This window comes from Eleginops maclovinus, chromosome 11 (genome assembly GCF_036324505.1).
Source record: "Eleginops maclovinus isolate JMC-PN-2008 ecotype Puerto Natales chromosome 11, JC_Emac_rtc_rv5, whole genome shotgun sequence".
In the NCBI taxonomy this organism is placed as follows: domain Eukaryota; kingdom Metazoa; phylum Chordata; class Actinopteri; order Perciformes; family Eleginopidae; genus Eleginops; species Eleginops maclovinus.
The window spans coordinates 3,978,078-3,992,911 of record NC_086359.1 but is presented as its reverse complement, the minus strand read 5'-3'; the positions used below and the strand labels follow the sequence as shown (position 1 = coordinate 3,992,911).

Sequence of the window (14,834 nt, the reverse complement as noted above, 5' to 3'; positions counted from 1 at the left end):
TAACATTTAATAGCAGAGTGCCGCCATACCGCCACCTTTCCTTAAATGTTGAAACTGCACGCAATCAAACTGGTAGAATAATCATGGAAAGGAGTTATCTTGTAACCTGTCCCATCCAAGCAGAGGTGGTAGAAGTACCAGAGTGTAGGAATACTCTGTCACAGTAAAAGTATTCTAAATGTTCCTCCAGTGAAAGTAAAAAGTACTCTCATCTAAATGTACTTAAAGTAGCGACAGTAAAAGTAGTCCTTGTTTGATTGGTCCATTTCAGAATAATATCTCTGATATGTTTTATAATGATTGATCATTAAAGTGTTCTCAGAGCTGGTAAAGGTGCAGCTAGTTTGAATGGCTGTGTATACTGCAGGGTAGCTGCTGGATTTACTGCAGGTGTTTACTTAAGTATGAGTACATCTTCCACATCTGGTTTTACCCATCTCCTGAGTCTGATTTGGTTTGTATAAATACGAACCCTGACGCGTCATGTGTTTTGACATTTTAATGACAGAAGATGTGGTAGTGTGACAAAAACACCATTTACAACAGGGTTACAGCAATAATTCTAGACATTTTCCATTTATATAAGATGCCATTACAGCTCTCACCATACAGTCTCTATTGCTGGCAAACGTTTTGGATATACTTCTTAAAGTGGGAGTGCTGAAGACAATGAGATCTACAACTGAGACATGAAGTCTGGAGATTTTAAATGGAGCAAAGCCACATCCTAAAGGAAAAGGGATAAAAAGGACAGTGGGCTCATGCAGGCACATAAACATGTTACCATGTAAGAAAATAGGTTCACCAACACATTTATTACACTGAAAATGTTCTGCTCAATAGAGGGAAGGCTTGATTTCCTTTTCAGGGTAATACCAAAACATTTTTCATTTATTAGCTACATAAACTACACCATCACTGGACTACACTGTACTAGCGCAACTCTGGGCCTCAGGGCGTACAGTACGCACCCTCTCTAGCACACACAAAGCCAACATCAGAAGGTTACATTGACACTTGGGTATTAAAACACAGACTTGGCAATTCATTTGCGTGAATGCTTGGTCCTGTGATATTAGTGCGGCTGTGTTGCCACAGGTTTAAAAATTGCTCGACAACAATGGCATGAAGAATACAAAAGAAAACACTGGTATCAAAAGATGAGATGAAAACATTTAAAGCACATTACAGAATTGAAGGTACTGCAACAATAAAGCCGGTTAAAAAGGAAAACACGCAGGAGGTAGATGCACAATAAATAGGAATGACAATATAGGTGCATTAAGCCGTGTACAACTATGTGGTTGCAGTTAACGGGGCTATAACGAAAGGAGTTATGTCAAATAAAGTGGACTTTTTAAAACAGAGTGGCACCGGTGTGTTAATCAGTAGCTGCTGTGGTTTGTGGAGTGGTTCAAATGGGGAAGATCTTCAAGTTAAAACTAACAGCAACCTGGTTATTTAAACAAATGTACAGTGAGTTACTTCCAGTCAGAACAGGGATGGTGTTCCTCACTACATCGCAGAATTTAGCTGATTCACAAGACACTTCACATTTGTATGCATTTAGGGGTATCCGTTGCATCAATCACCTGCGTTATATGACTTGAAATGAACCATTAAAACATATAAAAAAGAAAAAGAAAAAAAAGCTTAAAAAAGATTTATGTGCAGCTGAGGTGAAAAGGGAGTGTTAATACAGACAGCATGTGCTGAAGGCTCATGGAGAAGCGATTGCAATAAAGACCTAGGAACGATGCCGCTTCTGTGTTTCATCACCTGCAGGATCAATATATTTCACTCTGCCAGATTAACCACAAATGGCAGGAAAGGAAAGCTTGAGAAGCGATAATTATTCGATGGGAAGAAGCGGAGAAATACCTGGATATGGTTCCTTTAGAGTTACTGGAGCTCTTATCTCTGGTCTGCATTTTCCCTTTCCAACTTTGGAATGCATTTTGAAGTTTTTCAATTACAATGTTTCAAACTTTTGGAGGAAAAACTAGTTTCTATCGGCACATCTATATATGTGTAACCCCATTAAATACAAGAAGCTGTGCAATGAAAGGAAAACCTATAGGTTACTTGCGTATCCCCGGTTCTCAGACCAGCATGAGTGAGACATCGAAAACCAATGCTACGAATGAGAAAAGGAGTATGCTGCGTAGTGTCTGCAGAAGTTTTAGTGAGACCTGACAATCACATGGATGGTTTCCACTCTTCATACATATTAATGGCAAAGGGAATAAATCAACACTGGTATCATTCTGTAGGTGCAACCGAAGCAATATAAAATAATCAAAAGGAATGTGAGCCGTGCAAAATAAAAGATAATTGGCTTCATAGAATCTGGGGAGACTAGTATTTCCACTCATGATGGTTAACCATCAGTCACAACATTAAGAAACTCAATTAAGGATGGAATGGTAGACGTGTTTTCACTGGGAGGTAAAAATAGAAAATGGGGAGCTGAAGAAGATGATTCCATCACGCTTTTCAAACTGCCAAAATAAAGAAACATAAACAGTGTTTAACTTCAGTGTGGAAATTTGCCTGGTTGATTTCTCAGAGGAAAAATACAACTAATGATCCGAATGATGTACTTCCATTAACTGTTTAGAGTCCCTTGTTTTGGCAGCTAGATGCATATGGCAGAAAATGATAAAACACTGCAGTTTGCTGTAAATACGAAGCAGAGTCGTCAGGTGTGGGAGCAAATTAGCTCTTCAGCACAGAGTCGTAGGTCTGGTACACGTACTGAGAAACCTCCGGGGCCCGACACTTGAGAGACAGCTGTGGAAACAGAGAAGGACACACAGTTGAAATAGGACACATATTGGACTTTGTATATACAATCACTGCTGTTTTAAGAGCCTAATAATATCGGTGTTTAAAACTATTATAGTAGTTAAGTTATTGCTCGTTATTGACGGCTTATAGTGGTTGTAGTTGGACGTTAAACACCCGTGAAAGAAAGCAGACAGTTAGAGATTGCAAACTGCTGGTAATTCTACCGTGTAGTTGGGGTTCCCGGGCTGAATGCGGAGCTCGGCCAGGATCCAGATGCCGTTGGTGAGCTTCAGAGACTGGTAGAGCATGTCCTGGCCTTCTACGTTTCTCTTGGCGATGGTGAAGATGTTGTTATTCTGCAGCTTCCCTGATACTGTGTCTGCAAGACCACAAGTAATATCAAGGTGTTAAGACACCTACATCACTGAACAAAAAGAGGAGGCTGTAATCACCACTGAAACCGAAGTCACTAAAGGAACTAACACTAACACGGTCTAATGCAACCTCTATAACATTTTTTCATATTGACGGTAAATGAATTCTATGAGGATTTTAATGAACTATGAGAGGAAGCCTTAAGATCTCCGTAAACCTGACCAGGTATCTACAACACTGGCCCAGCTAGAAGAACCACCATCCTGCTGCCAGGACGGCACAATAACGGGCCGTTTGGACGTGTTCTTCAGGAGGAAATGTCCCAAGACAGGCATGTGGGATAAGAGAGGAAACACAGAGAGAGTTGTGTTATGAGGTTTTTGATTATTTCAGTCCAAACATGAGGAGTCTTAACGTGACACTAACGCTAGTCCTGGGGACCTCAAAGGGTTGAAAGAGCACAGAGGGTTGTTGTAATTTGGCAGGATGAAAATGTGTCACACTTAATTGACGCTGAAAACACTTTTGTTTTTGCAATAAAAGATACATGCTTTTTCTATGCCCACAAAAGGCTGATTCCTCTAAAATATTGTTGACAAATTTGTTTAAATCCGTGTTAGTGAACACTTCTTCTTGGCCAGGATAATCCATCCATCTGAAGGAGGGTGCCGGTCACTATTGATATTGCTTTGCTATTTTTCTTCAGTTGCATTGAACCAATCGTTGTTGTGCAAGTGAGGCAGCAAATGCATTTTTCTCATCCTTAACAAAACCCCCCCAAAAACCGAACAAGACAAATAAATACCAAAGATACTTAATGAGCAGCCTTACTTGCCCACCATCTGCTGTTCAAACATTTCTCTGCAACACTGGAGTTTTATTCTCCAACGAGGCCTACCTGCATTAAGATGGCACTCCTTTATCTGGTACTGGAGCTCGTTCTCATTGGGGATGTCTTTCCAGGTAGCCAGGAACACCTGTCGCTCTGAGGAGGGGAAACACAAACACATCAACACAGGTGCTCTCCGTCTTAGACTATAAACCATATCTAGTCCAATGTTAAAAAATGACTAATTGTTTGCAGGAGATATTGTTGGTGTAAAGAAAGGTGAGATGAGGTTCAATCATACCCATTTTTCCATCCTCAACAAAGAAAATGTTTAGAGGGATGAGCACGCTGAAGTAGAAGACATCGATGCTGTTCTTCACAGCCACCTGTGTTCAATCAAACAAAGAATGATCACTTATACCACAAAATAATTCACATAAGCAGTCAGTTTGGGAATAAAGGGGGGGTTCAAGGTCCCAGGGTGTGCCTTATCATGTGCACAGTAGCTACAATGTAGTTATGGCAATGAAAATCTTAGGTCCCGAGCTCCTCCAACAATGCAACATATTATAGAAGGACATGAGACAAAATAAGAGAATAAAAATAGTGCAAAATGAAACAGTTGAGTGAAATCTAATGTGCAGGTTCATAGGTGCATTTCTCCCTGCTGCATTTAGAGTTGCTTCACTGCAGCTGAAGCTATTCATTACAAACAGGTCAGTTCTGCAGGATGGTGTGCTTCTGCTTCAGGATAGAAAAATGTCTAATTTCACGAGTCCCTAGTCTTTCAAACGTGTTGCGCTGCTGTTCAAATGTGCCGCGACTGTGTTCTTCAGTACCTGCAGATTATTGAGCGGGTCCATCTTCATGACCGGTCCGATGGTGTTGATGGGCAGAGAGACCTCGATGGTCTGGCTGGGCATCAGTGGAGTGTGAATGGGCAGCGGACTGGTAGGAATCATCCCAAAACTACATGAAGGGAAACAAAATCAAATATGAGTGGCATTAAATGACCTGCATTCAGTTAAAAGATGGACATGAAGCACACCTGAAGACAGAGCCTTTCTATTTCAGATGGTAGATGTACTGTGTATCACCGCTCTGACCTGTTCTTGTTGAACTGGACAGCGAAGTCAGTCATGTGCTGCAGGGCTTTGTTGGTGAAGGTCATGTCCATGTACATGTGACCCTGGCGGCGAGAGAAGGTTCCCGAGATCTCCAGGCCCTTTGCTTTCACGGCAGGCAGCCACACCTGGGAAAAGAGTGGACGAGCGTGATCAATTATACACGTAGTACTCGTCAATATCACAGCTGATAACAGAGGTTTGAATGGCAGTGTATTCATTAAACTTTCAAACCACATGCAGCGATAAAGAGTGTTGTATTTCTTGTGAGGGATGCATTTCTAATTGACTAAACTGAGTATGTGTGTTTTACATTATTCAAGGGGAATTCTGAAGTATAAACTCACTACTTTTGGGGAGATGAATCCTCCGGAGGTGTTGGCCATGCCTGTGGAAAGCTCAAACAAGTCGTTGAGGCCGCTGCTGACGGCTTGGGGAGCGGGTGTAGGTGACGGAGCAAAAGTACTGGGGACAGATGAGGGGATGAAGTTCTGTCCGACCTAAAGCCATCACAGCAAAAACACACACACACACAAAACACACGATCTCAGCACTTGGTTTTAGTTTGCATTACTGGCAGAATTTGCTACAAACCCACAAAGAGAAGCAAACACTTTTAAGTCATGCCAAAAGAACGAGCATTAATAAAACACATTTACACATTTAGCCAAAATAGAAGAGAGTGAGAACACGCTCAGATTTGAGGCGAGTTGTGTGCTGGTTGTGTGTGTTTTAGGCCATAAATTACAAGCCTTCAATGATCAGGATGCAGAATGTCCAAATTGTAGGATTGTGGTTCAGATTTTGTATCAGTCAGTATTTCTTATAATAATATAATACATAAAAGTAATAATTTTGCATATTTCTGAACAATTGTCTTTCAAACTGAAAAAGTTCATAATATTAATTCAGATTTATTTTTATATTTTATATTTTCATTTTTATTTTCTGGATTTTTGTCGTTTAATCATTTTCTTTTATGACGTTTATTTTTTGCACAAACACAATAAACACTAAGTGAAAACCCTAGTTGTCAATAAACCAGATTTTGATTACATGAATGATGGATTACTTTAGACCGAATAGGCAGGAAGATAATCTACATCGCTATGGTTTGGTTTCAAACCCCATCAACACGTCATTATACATAAAAGGTAGAACATTGTAGAGAAGGTAAAACATCTGGAAGTCTCTTATTTTTCAGCTCTATTACAGCTGAGTGATGGGTGTGCTCATCCTAACAGGTGACAACAGGTTCATAGTGAAGCAGTCATCTATTATCTATCTATTGAGGGATGGTTTTTTTTTTGCAAAGTGAGGTCTACTAACTAAAGATACGAGTGTGAGAAAGAGAAGCCAGGATAAAAACGTTAGGGAGAACAGTAGAAGCTGAGGGTTAAATTCAGCGAGCATGCAGCAAGCAGACAGACACACTGCTGAAGAGAAGGGCTGGACTTACTGCTGGACTTCCCCCAACACCTCCGCCCAGGTCTCCCCCCAGCTACAGGAGAAGAGAGGCCCCCCCCAAAGACAAACCAAACACAAACAGAGACAGAGACAGAGACTTTCTTAGCAACCGCAACCCATCAAGAGGAGCGCTTGCTTCCTGGAGCAATAGCAGCTCTGCATCACGTGTTAGATTGAAACTTTCAAATGTGCAAGATGACTGTCAAGGAGTCCAGTTTCTCCAGTGGCTTGAAGACGTAGAAAGCAACCATTAGCAGAGGAGAAACACACCAAGCCTTAATCTTGGAAAAACAAATCATTATATTAATGTGCCAAATTGTTTTCATAAACATTTTAGATTTAATACAAAAATCATGAGGCATTTTAAATTACAAGCATAAACGTTCAAACCTCAAGAAAAACCAAAGAACATTTCAGCAGCATTTCATCTGCATAAGCTCACCAAACTGTCGAGGCCTCCTCCCAGAAGATCCACCGCGCCCATCTGCATGGAGGAGACCTGAGGCACATTGACTGGAGGGCCCAGGTCCAGGTTGAGCAGGTCCCCCAGCAGGTCCCCCTGACTGGGGATCACATGAGGCTGATCCATGGCCGCGGCGGGGCCCCCGCTGACTGGGCTCTCACCTGTCTCGATGCTGCCAGAGGAGAAAACAGCAGTACCGCTAAGGAACAAAATCAAAGGATCAACATTATTTGTCTTCAAGCGTGTCGAACAGTTCAAATGGTGACGGAGATCTTAACGAAGCATTTATTTCATGGAGTCTTTAAAGTCGTAACAACAACGGCCAGCAACAACAGTCTGCAGAGCACGTCCTCTCTGTGGGAGCTCGCTGCGAATGAAACAGTCTAAATATTGAGGGACCGACCTGCTGTGCTGCACAGGGAGGTGTTTCCTGTGGACTCCGTGGCTGCCCTCCACGAAGGCGCTGGGGGGTTTGTGGTAGACGGAGGCCAGGGAGCCGATGTGGCAGATGAGCTCATCCAGCAGCGTGGGCTCGATCAGGTCCGTCTCCTCGGAGATCAGCGGTTTCTCTGACAGCACCACCTCCTTAGCGGTCACAGGGTCGGTGGACAGCAGGCGCCAGTAGATGTAGCCTCTGTCACGCAGGTCGGGGTTGTCAGAGTCCTGCAGAGGAGCAATTTACATTTACTCAGTGAAGGAGTTACATCTTTGGGACCATAGATACACTAGCTGCTACTATGGAGGAGGCTAGGAGAGACGCACCATAATCATAACTGATGTAGTTTTATTTAGATATCATTATATATTGTGATGAAGTATAGTTTTTGTCATAAACTGCAATAAATGATAAATTACTTGCAAATTTCTCCACAAATTAACCAGAAACTTATTAATAAAGGTAGGAAAAAAACAGCTAACATATTTTCTATTTCACTGTATTTTTGCCCAATAGTTGTTTTTACTTTTATACGTTTTCAATTAAACTAATTTAAACTTTTGAATCATTTGATCGAAAACACGTTGTGTAATATCTGAAAAAACAAGCAAAATAATCCAGTAGTGAATAAATTAATCTTCAAACTGGTGCAAAGGTGCACTCCTCTGTTTGACTCACCTGGGTGGCCAGGCTTAGGACCTGCTGCACCAGCTCCTGAGTCTCTGACGGCTTCTTCAGGAACAGCTTCACGATGGCGGTCAGCAGAGTGAGCTGGACCTGTAGATCAGAGCGCACACTGTTACATCATTATGTTTTCAGTGTACCTCACCAAGTTTTCTTCTCATCCTCGATGTGGAAGGTGGAAACAAGCGGGTTACTATAAAGTGTGCAAAAGTGAAACATGGAAACGTGTTGACTGCAGCACAGAAACATCTACAATGCATTCAGGAAAAGAAATGCTCCATTGTGACTCTTATTGCACATTTCCCTTTAACTTCTCATGTTTTGATCCTTCAGGAGAACTCAAGGCTCTTAGGATGTCTGGACCCACCTGGGTGCTCTCATCGTGGAAGCCCTCCAGGAAGCTCTCCAGCAGCTCGTCAGCGTTGTCGATCCTCTCGGCGTACTCGCCAACGATCCAGATCATCGCAGCGCGAGCGTCTGGCTCATCCAGGGAGTCCAAGTTCTCACACAGGGTGGCGATGATGCTCTCATACCTGAACAACAGCAGCATGTCAGGGGTCAGAGTCTTATGATTCGCTGCAAAAACCCCCTGTTAATACAGGTGCGCGCCCCTTTTCCAATAAATGGTGAAACAAAAGAGATCATCATTTGAATAATGTTAAAATGTGAATATCACCATGATGAATTAATAGTTTAAGGTATTTGGTACAGCCCTACTGGTTCTCCAGGATTCAAGAGGAACCTACTTGTTGGGGTACTTGCGGAAGATGTCCCTGATGACCACGATGGCCTCCTGAACCACGTAGTTGACTTTGGTCTGGATCAGGTCCAGCAGAGTGCTGACACAGCGCTCAGCTGATTGCTGGAGGGATACAAAACAGAGGCTTAAACATGAGCAATGATGAGCTGAATATATAACTGTTTATCAGGAAAGAGGAGACTTGGCACACCTAAGATTTCTCAATATGACTCTTTATCAATCAGGAAAAACTTTCACCATCAAGGAGACACTTGAGAATGATTCACTGAACTACAATAGTCTCTGTTGAGCAGCTGTGATGTTTCTACTTTCAAAATGCCCAGGTCACAAGTCAGACATTCTGACACAATTCACACGAGAAGACTTCAGCGTAGAGACCAGAATCGATCAGAGTGTTTCTCACCTCCACTTTGATGGCACAGCGTCCGATGGCTCGCACCGCCTTGCGCACAAAGTCGACATCCACCTCTGTGGCATACTCCTTCAGTTCGGCCAGCACCTGGAAGGAGGAGAACCGTTTTCAGTTTGGATTTAGTTTAATGGACTTCAAGCTTTACCTTAAAAAATACTTGACATGATTTTGACATCAATTAACATACTAATTCACTTGTAGTATACGTATGGGTATTTATATAAAAGGCAATGCTGTAAATACTAACTGTTATAGAGAGCAAAACAATGTGCAAGTGATCTCTCTAACAAAGCTCCCATTTAGCTTTATATAAGGTACCTGGGCAATATTGGCCTGGGACGCCAGGCGGATCATGATGTCCAGTTTCTCCAGCTTCACATAGATGGGGTCGTTGTACTTCACAAAGAAAACCTTGATCTCCTGCTTCAGGATCTCAGGCCTGCACACAGAGCAACACATCACATGTTAGACCTTGGGAAGACCGGATCCTACAGATACACGCCAGAGGGAAATGCTAAGTTCATCGAGTGAAAGAAAATAGCTTCTGCTGTTCGTGACCACGCACCTTTTCTGGACGATGAGGTTGATATTCCTCAGAGCAACGTACTGGACCTCAGGCTCTCCAGACAGCAGGGTGACCAGCGGGGGGGATAGCTTCTTCAGCAGGGTGTTGTAGTAGTCTGAGTCTTTGGGCAGCAGCTCCAAGAACTTCATCAGCACCTTCACAGCTGACAGCACCACGGCGGAGTTAGCATGAGACAGCCGGGGGGTGACACGCTCACAGATGCTTCAGAAGGGGAAGACGGGAAAGGTGAGAGTCAGAGAGGTCAACCAGCACGAGCCTACATCCCATACTCTGGTTCGGAGGAGTTGTTACCTTTGGGCCTCGCGCTCGTCCTTGGGGTTGTAGTTTGACAAGCAGTCGAGGATGAAGATCTGTCCCCATTCCGTGCACTCATTGAGCGCGGTCAGCAGCTTGTTGATGTTCTGCGGGTTCAGGTCCAGCAGGTTGCTGTTGGGGTGAGACTCGCTGATCTCAGACAGCGCGGCCACTGCATTGGCCACAACCTAAGAGGAGGGGTTTTCAGATTTGAATATCATCAAAAACTTAAAACCCAACTCTTCAAGCTTGCTATTTCTTGTTAAACGTCTTCCCTCCGAGTCATAACTCCACCGGTTCTTACTGAAATCCTGTTCTATATTTTATTTGTATTACATCTTCTGCTTTTTTCAGTCCTGTATGTATGTTTGTAGCATGGTTGTATGAAATGTGTCTTTGAGTACTAGTAGAAAAGCGATTTAAAAAGTGAAAAATCAGTATACAAAGAAACTCCAGCGAACTTAAACAGTAGTCAAAACATTTCCTCAAACACAAATATTGCAGCAATACTGAAGCAGAAATAAGCTGATTTGCAATTATTTTTGATCATTCTAAATCTGCGTCACAAGCTCTTCAAACCAAATTCCTAGGCAAAACCCTGCCTCTCTTGCGTGTTCGTTTTCTTAGAAAGCAACAGAGGATGAAGGCAAACCACTGTGATTTAAAAGCATGCAAACCTTATTCAAACGCCATCCCATCCCAGAAATACCTGAGTGCAGCGGTTTGAGTTCCAACGTATTCCTCTAGACTGCATAGTAGACTGACAACCTATGACTTCCTGCATTTTAATCAAGCTCCAGTTCCATGATGGTCTTTAAATAAAATCCTAATCATTTAAGACTCGGGTAGAAAAACATGACACCTACCATGGGATTGGAGTCGGCGATGAGGTCCCTCAGGGAGTCCAGGAAACCCTGGTCCTCCACCATCTGGGCATTGATGTCATGGAGCTTGGCCACGCAGACGGCCGCCGTCTTCCTCACGTACGGGTCCTCGTCCTTCAGGCACTTCCTAAGCGGCTCACACAGGTACTCTGTGATCTTGTCCACACGGATGCAACCCATGGTGCGGACGGCCAGAGCGCGAATCAGAGGGTTGGGGTCCTCACAGTCCTGGAGGGGGCGAGACGAGAAAGGCAGCAGTGGTTTTAACAGGATTCGATTTCACAGACCCAAACATTTAATTCCATACTTTTCTCATAACTATTCTTAGCACAAGGTAAGTTAGGCCCTGCCTTGACGAAGCTGTTGACGGCCATGATGGCCATGTCCGGCTGGCTCTTGGCGTAGTTCATCAAGTAGAGGTACACCAGCTTCTTCAGCTCCAGGTTGTCAGTCTGCATGCAGTTCACCACATCTGGGAACAAAGAACTGACAGCAGAGCGAGACGCCTCAGTCAGATTTCACAGTCAGAGGCTTTGAGGCTGTTCATGTTTACATTGTGAGCGAGGTGACAAACAGGTCCTCCTAAGGGTCAATATTTACTCCCTCAAAAGTGTTTGTAAAATGTGAAAGCATACAAACCTGTTTGTAGATTTGTTGCCACCAGATGTGCAAAGGTGTGCAACTGGGCAGAGGTGTATAGGTCTCCACATTCTCCACATTCCTTACATCCACCACCGTCTGCTTTCAATTAACTTTTCCCTTTTAAGAACCTTTTGGTGCTTTGGCATTAAGTTGTATCTTGCATTTCCACCTTATTTATGAATTTACTTGCCTCTTGCTTTGTGTGTAAACCCTCAAAGTAATTGGACCTGTGGTTTGTGTCATTCTGATTTACTGATATCAGATTATAATAGACGGTTCTACAAGTGTTCAATGTTAACAGATACCTGACATCCTTCCCAACAGTCATGGCAGCGATGACCTTCTTTACTGCCTCTTTTCTTTTCTCCTTCTTCTCATTGTTCAGCTCTGCTTTCAGTTCAAAGATCTCCCCTGAAAGATAAAGCACACTGAATGTAAGCAGCAGCTCTACGGTTTGAATATACTGTCAGACACTTGGAAATAACCAGATTTCAGCCCCTTTCCCTTACTTACCTTTTTTGTTTGTTGTGAAATATTTGGAGTCCGTCATGATTGTGGTCCTTTAAATCTGCAACGAGAAATTCATTGCATTATGCCATCAGCAAAATCTGCACAAGTGATTTCCTTTAACCATCTCCCATTTCACTTCATCCCTTATCGGGTGTGTGTATGATCAAAGCACACAGGAGTTCCACAAAATTCAGTCATTTAACTTATCTGTGCTGCCTCCAATGTGATCTGATTTGGTTGAAATTGCTTTCTAATTGACATTTGCATTACCTACTGTTCGTGAACATTGATGCAAATTGGACTGTATTTGAATACTTTGACTAAAAGTGGGTCGATTAAGGGGTTTTTGTGCGTTTTTTCAGAAGTAGCTCTGTTTTGATTATTTTTCTAAAGGTATCAGGCTCCTATTAAAGCAGACACCATGACATTTTAACTTCCCATTGACACTTCAGAGAAATACACACCACAGTTAAAAGAATGAGCTCACAATTAGTGGTTTCTGCTGCCTCATCCAGGTTGCATTACATAAAACACAGAGCCACATTATCTCCACTGACAAACACCTGCAGTAGAGTGGGTCGCACTGCAGAGCTCAGTGACTTCAACGATAATATCTTTCTCATAGGTTGGATTTTCCCTCTGCCAGGTTGTAGCAAGTTTAGCTTTAAAATGTGAGGCTATTGTAAAGTAGAAAATGTTGTGGAGCGACAACAGTTCTTTCTGCCAAGTGCATAGCAAATCATTCCAAGTCCCTGTTTGCCTCATTCATTAACAAGTTACAAACTGCCCCATGAAGCAATACCAGTTCAGTCTATTGGCAGCTTCATGGGAGATCCATGGCATGGATCTGTAGGGTGGAGCAGAGGCATGCAGGCAGCAGATCACACATGAGTGTTGTTAAGCACACAACCACTTGATTGTGGAGCTTGTGCAGAGATGAAGCAGGATCCACAATGTGGCAGTCTGGAAAAAACAATTTGTGTTGAGGAGATGCCCTGAATCCCCATCTGCCTGGCTGCACAGTGCCAGTTATAAAGTTTGATCAGCTGGGGATGTTTTTATAGTTAAGGCTTCAAAAAAAGAGAAGGTGTTATTTTAGGAAACAGTGTGCCTTCAACTTAACATTTTTTAGGAAGGGCTTTTCCTGTATCATCCTGACAGCGCCCTGTTCACAAACCAAGCTCTATAAATAAATGTTTTTCCCAGCTTGATGTGGAAGAAACTGACCTGCACAGAGTTAAGTACAATTCTGTTAACTGTCCTTTACTTGAGCATTCCAACGTTATGCTACTACTACTTTCATATGAGAGGAAAACATTGTGCTATTTACTCCACTACATTCATTTAAACACATTAACTACTAGCTACTCAATAATACCAGCTGCAACATTAGTGATACATACATAATAAAGCCACAATAACAACAGCCAAGTGACTTATATTATTCTAAAATGGGTCATTTAATACTTTGAATGATCTAGTTGGTAATACTTGGCTACTTATGCCTTTAATGAGATGTTGAATAAAGGACTTGCACAAGAAACCTTCACTGTGGTAGTACTACTTGTCATTTTATCTGGAAGACACAGTATACTCGTAAATGGATAACAAATACAACGCATACAATAAACCATACTGCTACGTATACATATTCATGACCATTTGGGTTAATGTTTTAACTTTATCACAGGTGCTAGCTAGCATGAGTTACACAATGGTGCAATTACATTACTAACGGTAGCTAACTTTAACCTAATTAAGCTAACGTTAACGTCAATCGTGAACACATTCCATGTCTTTAGACTGATCCAACTGTAGCTAGAATGTGTTAATACCGTCGATCACCTTGTGCAATTAAAGACCAACCGAAATAACTCGTGACATTTGCGACAATGTATTTGCTGTTATAACGTTTGACCTCCCTGAAAAGTCAGGATAGCAACATTATCTGGACCCACAGCAGTTTCACTTTGCTAACGTTAGCTTGCTGCATGCTAACGTTAAATGCACCAGTTTAATGATTAGCACTGACGGCACCTCCCGACTAGCGATGCTAGCTAACGACTAAAGACAAACTAGCGTTACAAACACAATCAATGTTGTAACCAGCATCACCGAACTGAACTTGTAACGTTATTAATAGAAGCATTACATCTGACATCAGAACAGGAAAGTGATCAGCGGCCCAGCTCCCATTGCTGCTGACAGGGAACTACGTTAACGTTCGCGATGAGATGCCCAGCTGAGCAATCGCCACGAAATTCCAAAGAATTAAAGACGAGGTTATAGAAATAATGACGTTTTAAATCATCGAAATACCTTGTTGAGTGTATGTAAGCCAGGAATTGTTACGGTGGGTGCAAGACGCAGGTTGGTCCCTTGCCCGGTTGGAGGAAGATGGAGAATCGGGAGTGCGATGGTACGTTCACTGTCACTGGAATCTGGACAACTTCCCGCTTGAGTTGGTTTTTACATTTGTGAAATCAGTCAACAATCGAATGTATTTGATTTAATTTAAGTACTAATGATTGTGAGTCTCCGATATTTATGTTATGTATATAATCATACGGCCTTGACG

At 42.5% G+C, this 14,834-nt stretch overlaps 1 protein-coding gene across 5 annotated transcripts; it reads right to left on the bottom strand.

Moving 5' to 3' along the window:
- Window positions 1-484: 484 nt before the first annotated feature.
- LOC134872080 (AP-2 complex subunit beta) lies at window positions 485-14,817 on the bottom strand. Of its 5 annotated transcripts, none has more exons than XM_063895194.1 (22): window positions 14,576-14,817; window positions 12,260-12,314; window positions 12,052-12,157; window positions 11,455-11,590; window positions 11,087-11,332; window positions 10,218-10,408; window positions 9,906-10,127; window positions 9,659-9,779; window positions 9,332-9,427; window positions 8,915-9,030; window positions 8,536-8,701; window positions 8,163-8,261; window positions 7,452-7,711; window positions 7,028-7,247; window positions 6,578-6,619; window positions 5,469-5,618; window positions 5,101-5,246; window positions 4,834-4,963; window positions 4,296-4,380; window positions 4,064-4,150; window positions 3,015-3,169; window positions 485-2,793 (listed from the first exon to the last, which is right to left on the bottom strand). In XM_063895194.1, the coding sequence occupies exons 2-22, from the start codon at window positions 12,294-12,296 to the stop codon at window positions 2,719-2,721; spliced, it is 2,886 nt and encodes a 961-aa protein (XP_063751264.1). In that variant the 5' UTR covers window positions 12,297-12,314; window positions 14,576-14,817; the 3' UTR covers window positions 485-2,718. The 5 variants fall into 5 exon arrangements, with proteins under 5 accessions (XP_063751264.1, XP_063751265.1, XP_063751263.1 ...); XM_063895195.1 differs by having other exon boundaries at window positions 5,466-5,618; window positions 7,028-7,220; window positions 14,576-14,811; XM_063895193.1 differs by having other exon boundaries at window positions 5,466-5,618; window positions 14,576-14,810.
- Between the last annotated feature and the right edge of the window lie 17 nt (window positions 14,818-14,834).

Bases quoted from the DNA above. Each gene is read 5' to 3' on its own strand.
- LOC134872080 (XM_063895193.1), bottom strand. From the start codon at position 12,296: ATGACGGACTCCAAATATTTCACAACAAACAAAAAAG. The intron at 4,964-5,100 runs GTCAGAGCGGTG...CCCTTCATGTAG, and splicing joins GTCCAGTTCAACAAGAACAG to TTTTGGGATGATTCCTACCA. The intron at 4,151-4,295 runs GTATGATTGAAC...TCCCCTCCTCAG, and splicing joins TGTTGAGGATGGAAAAATGG to AGCGACAGGTGTTCCTGGCT.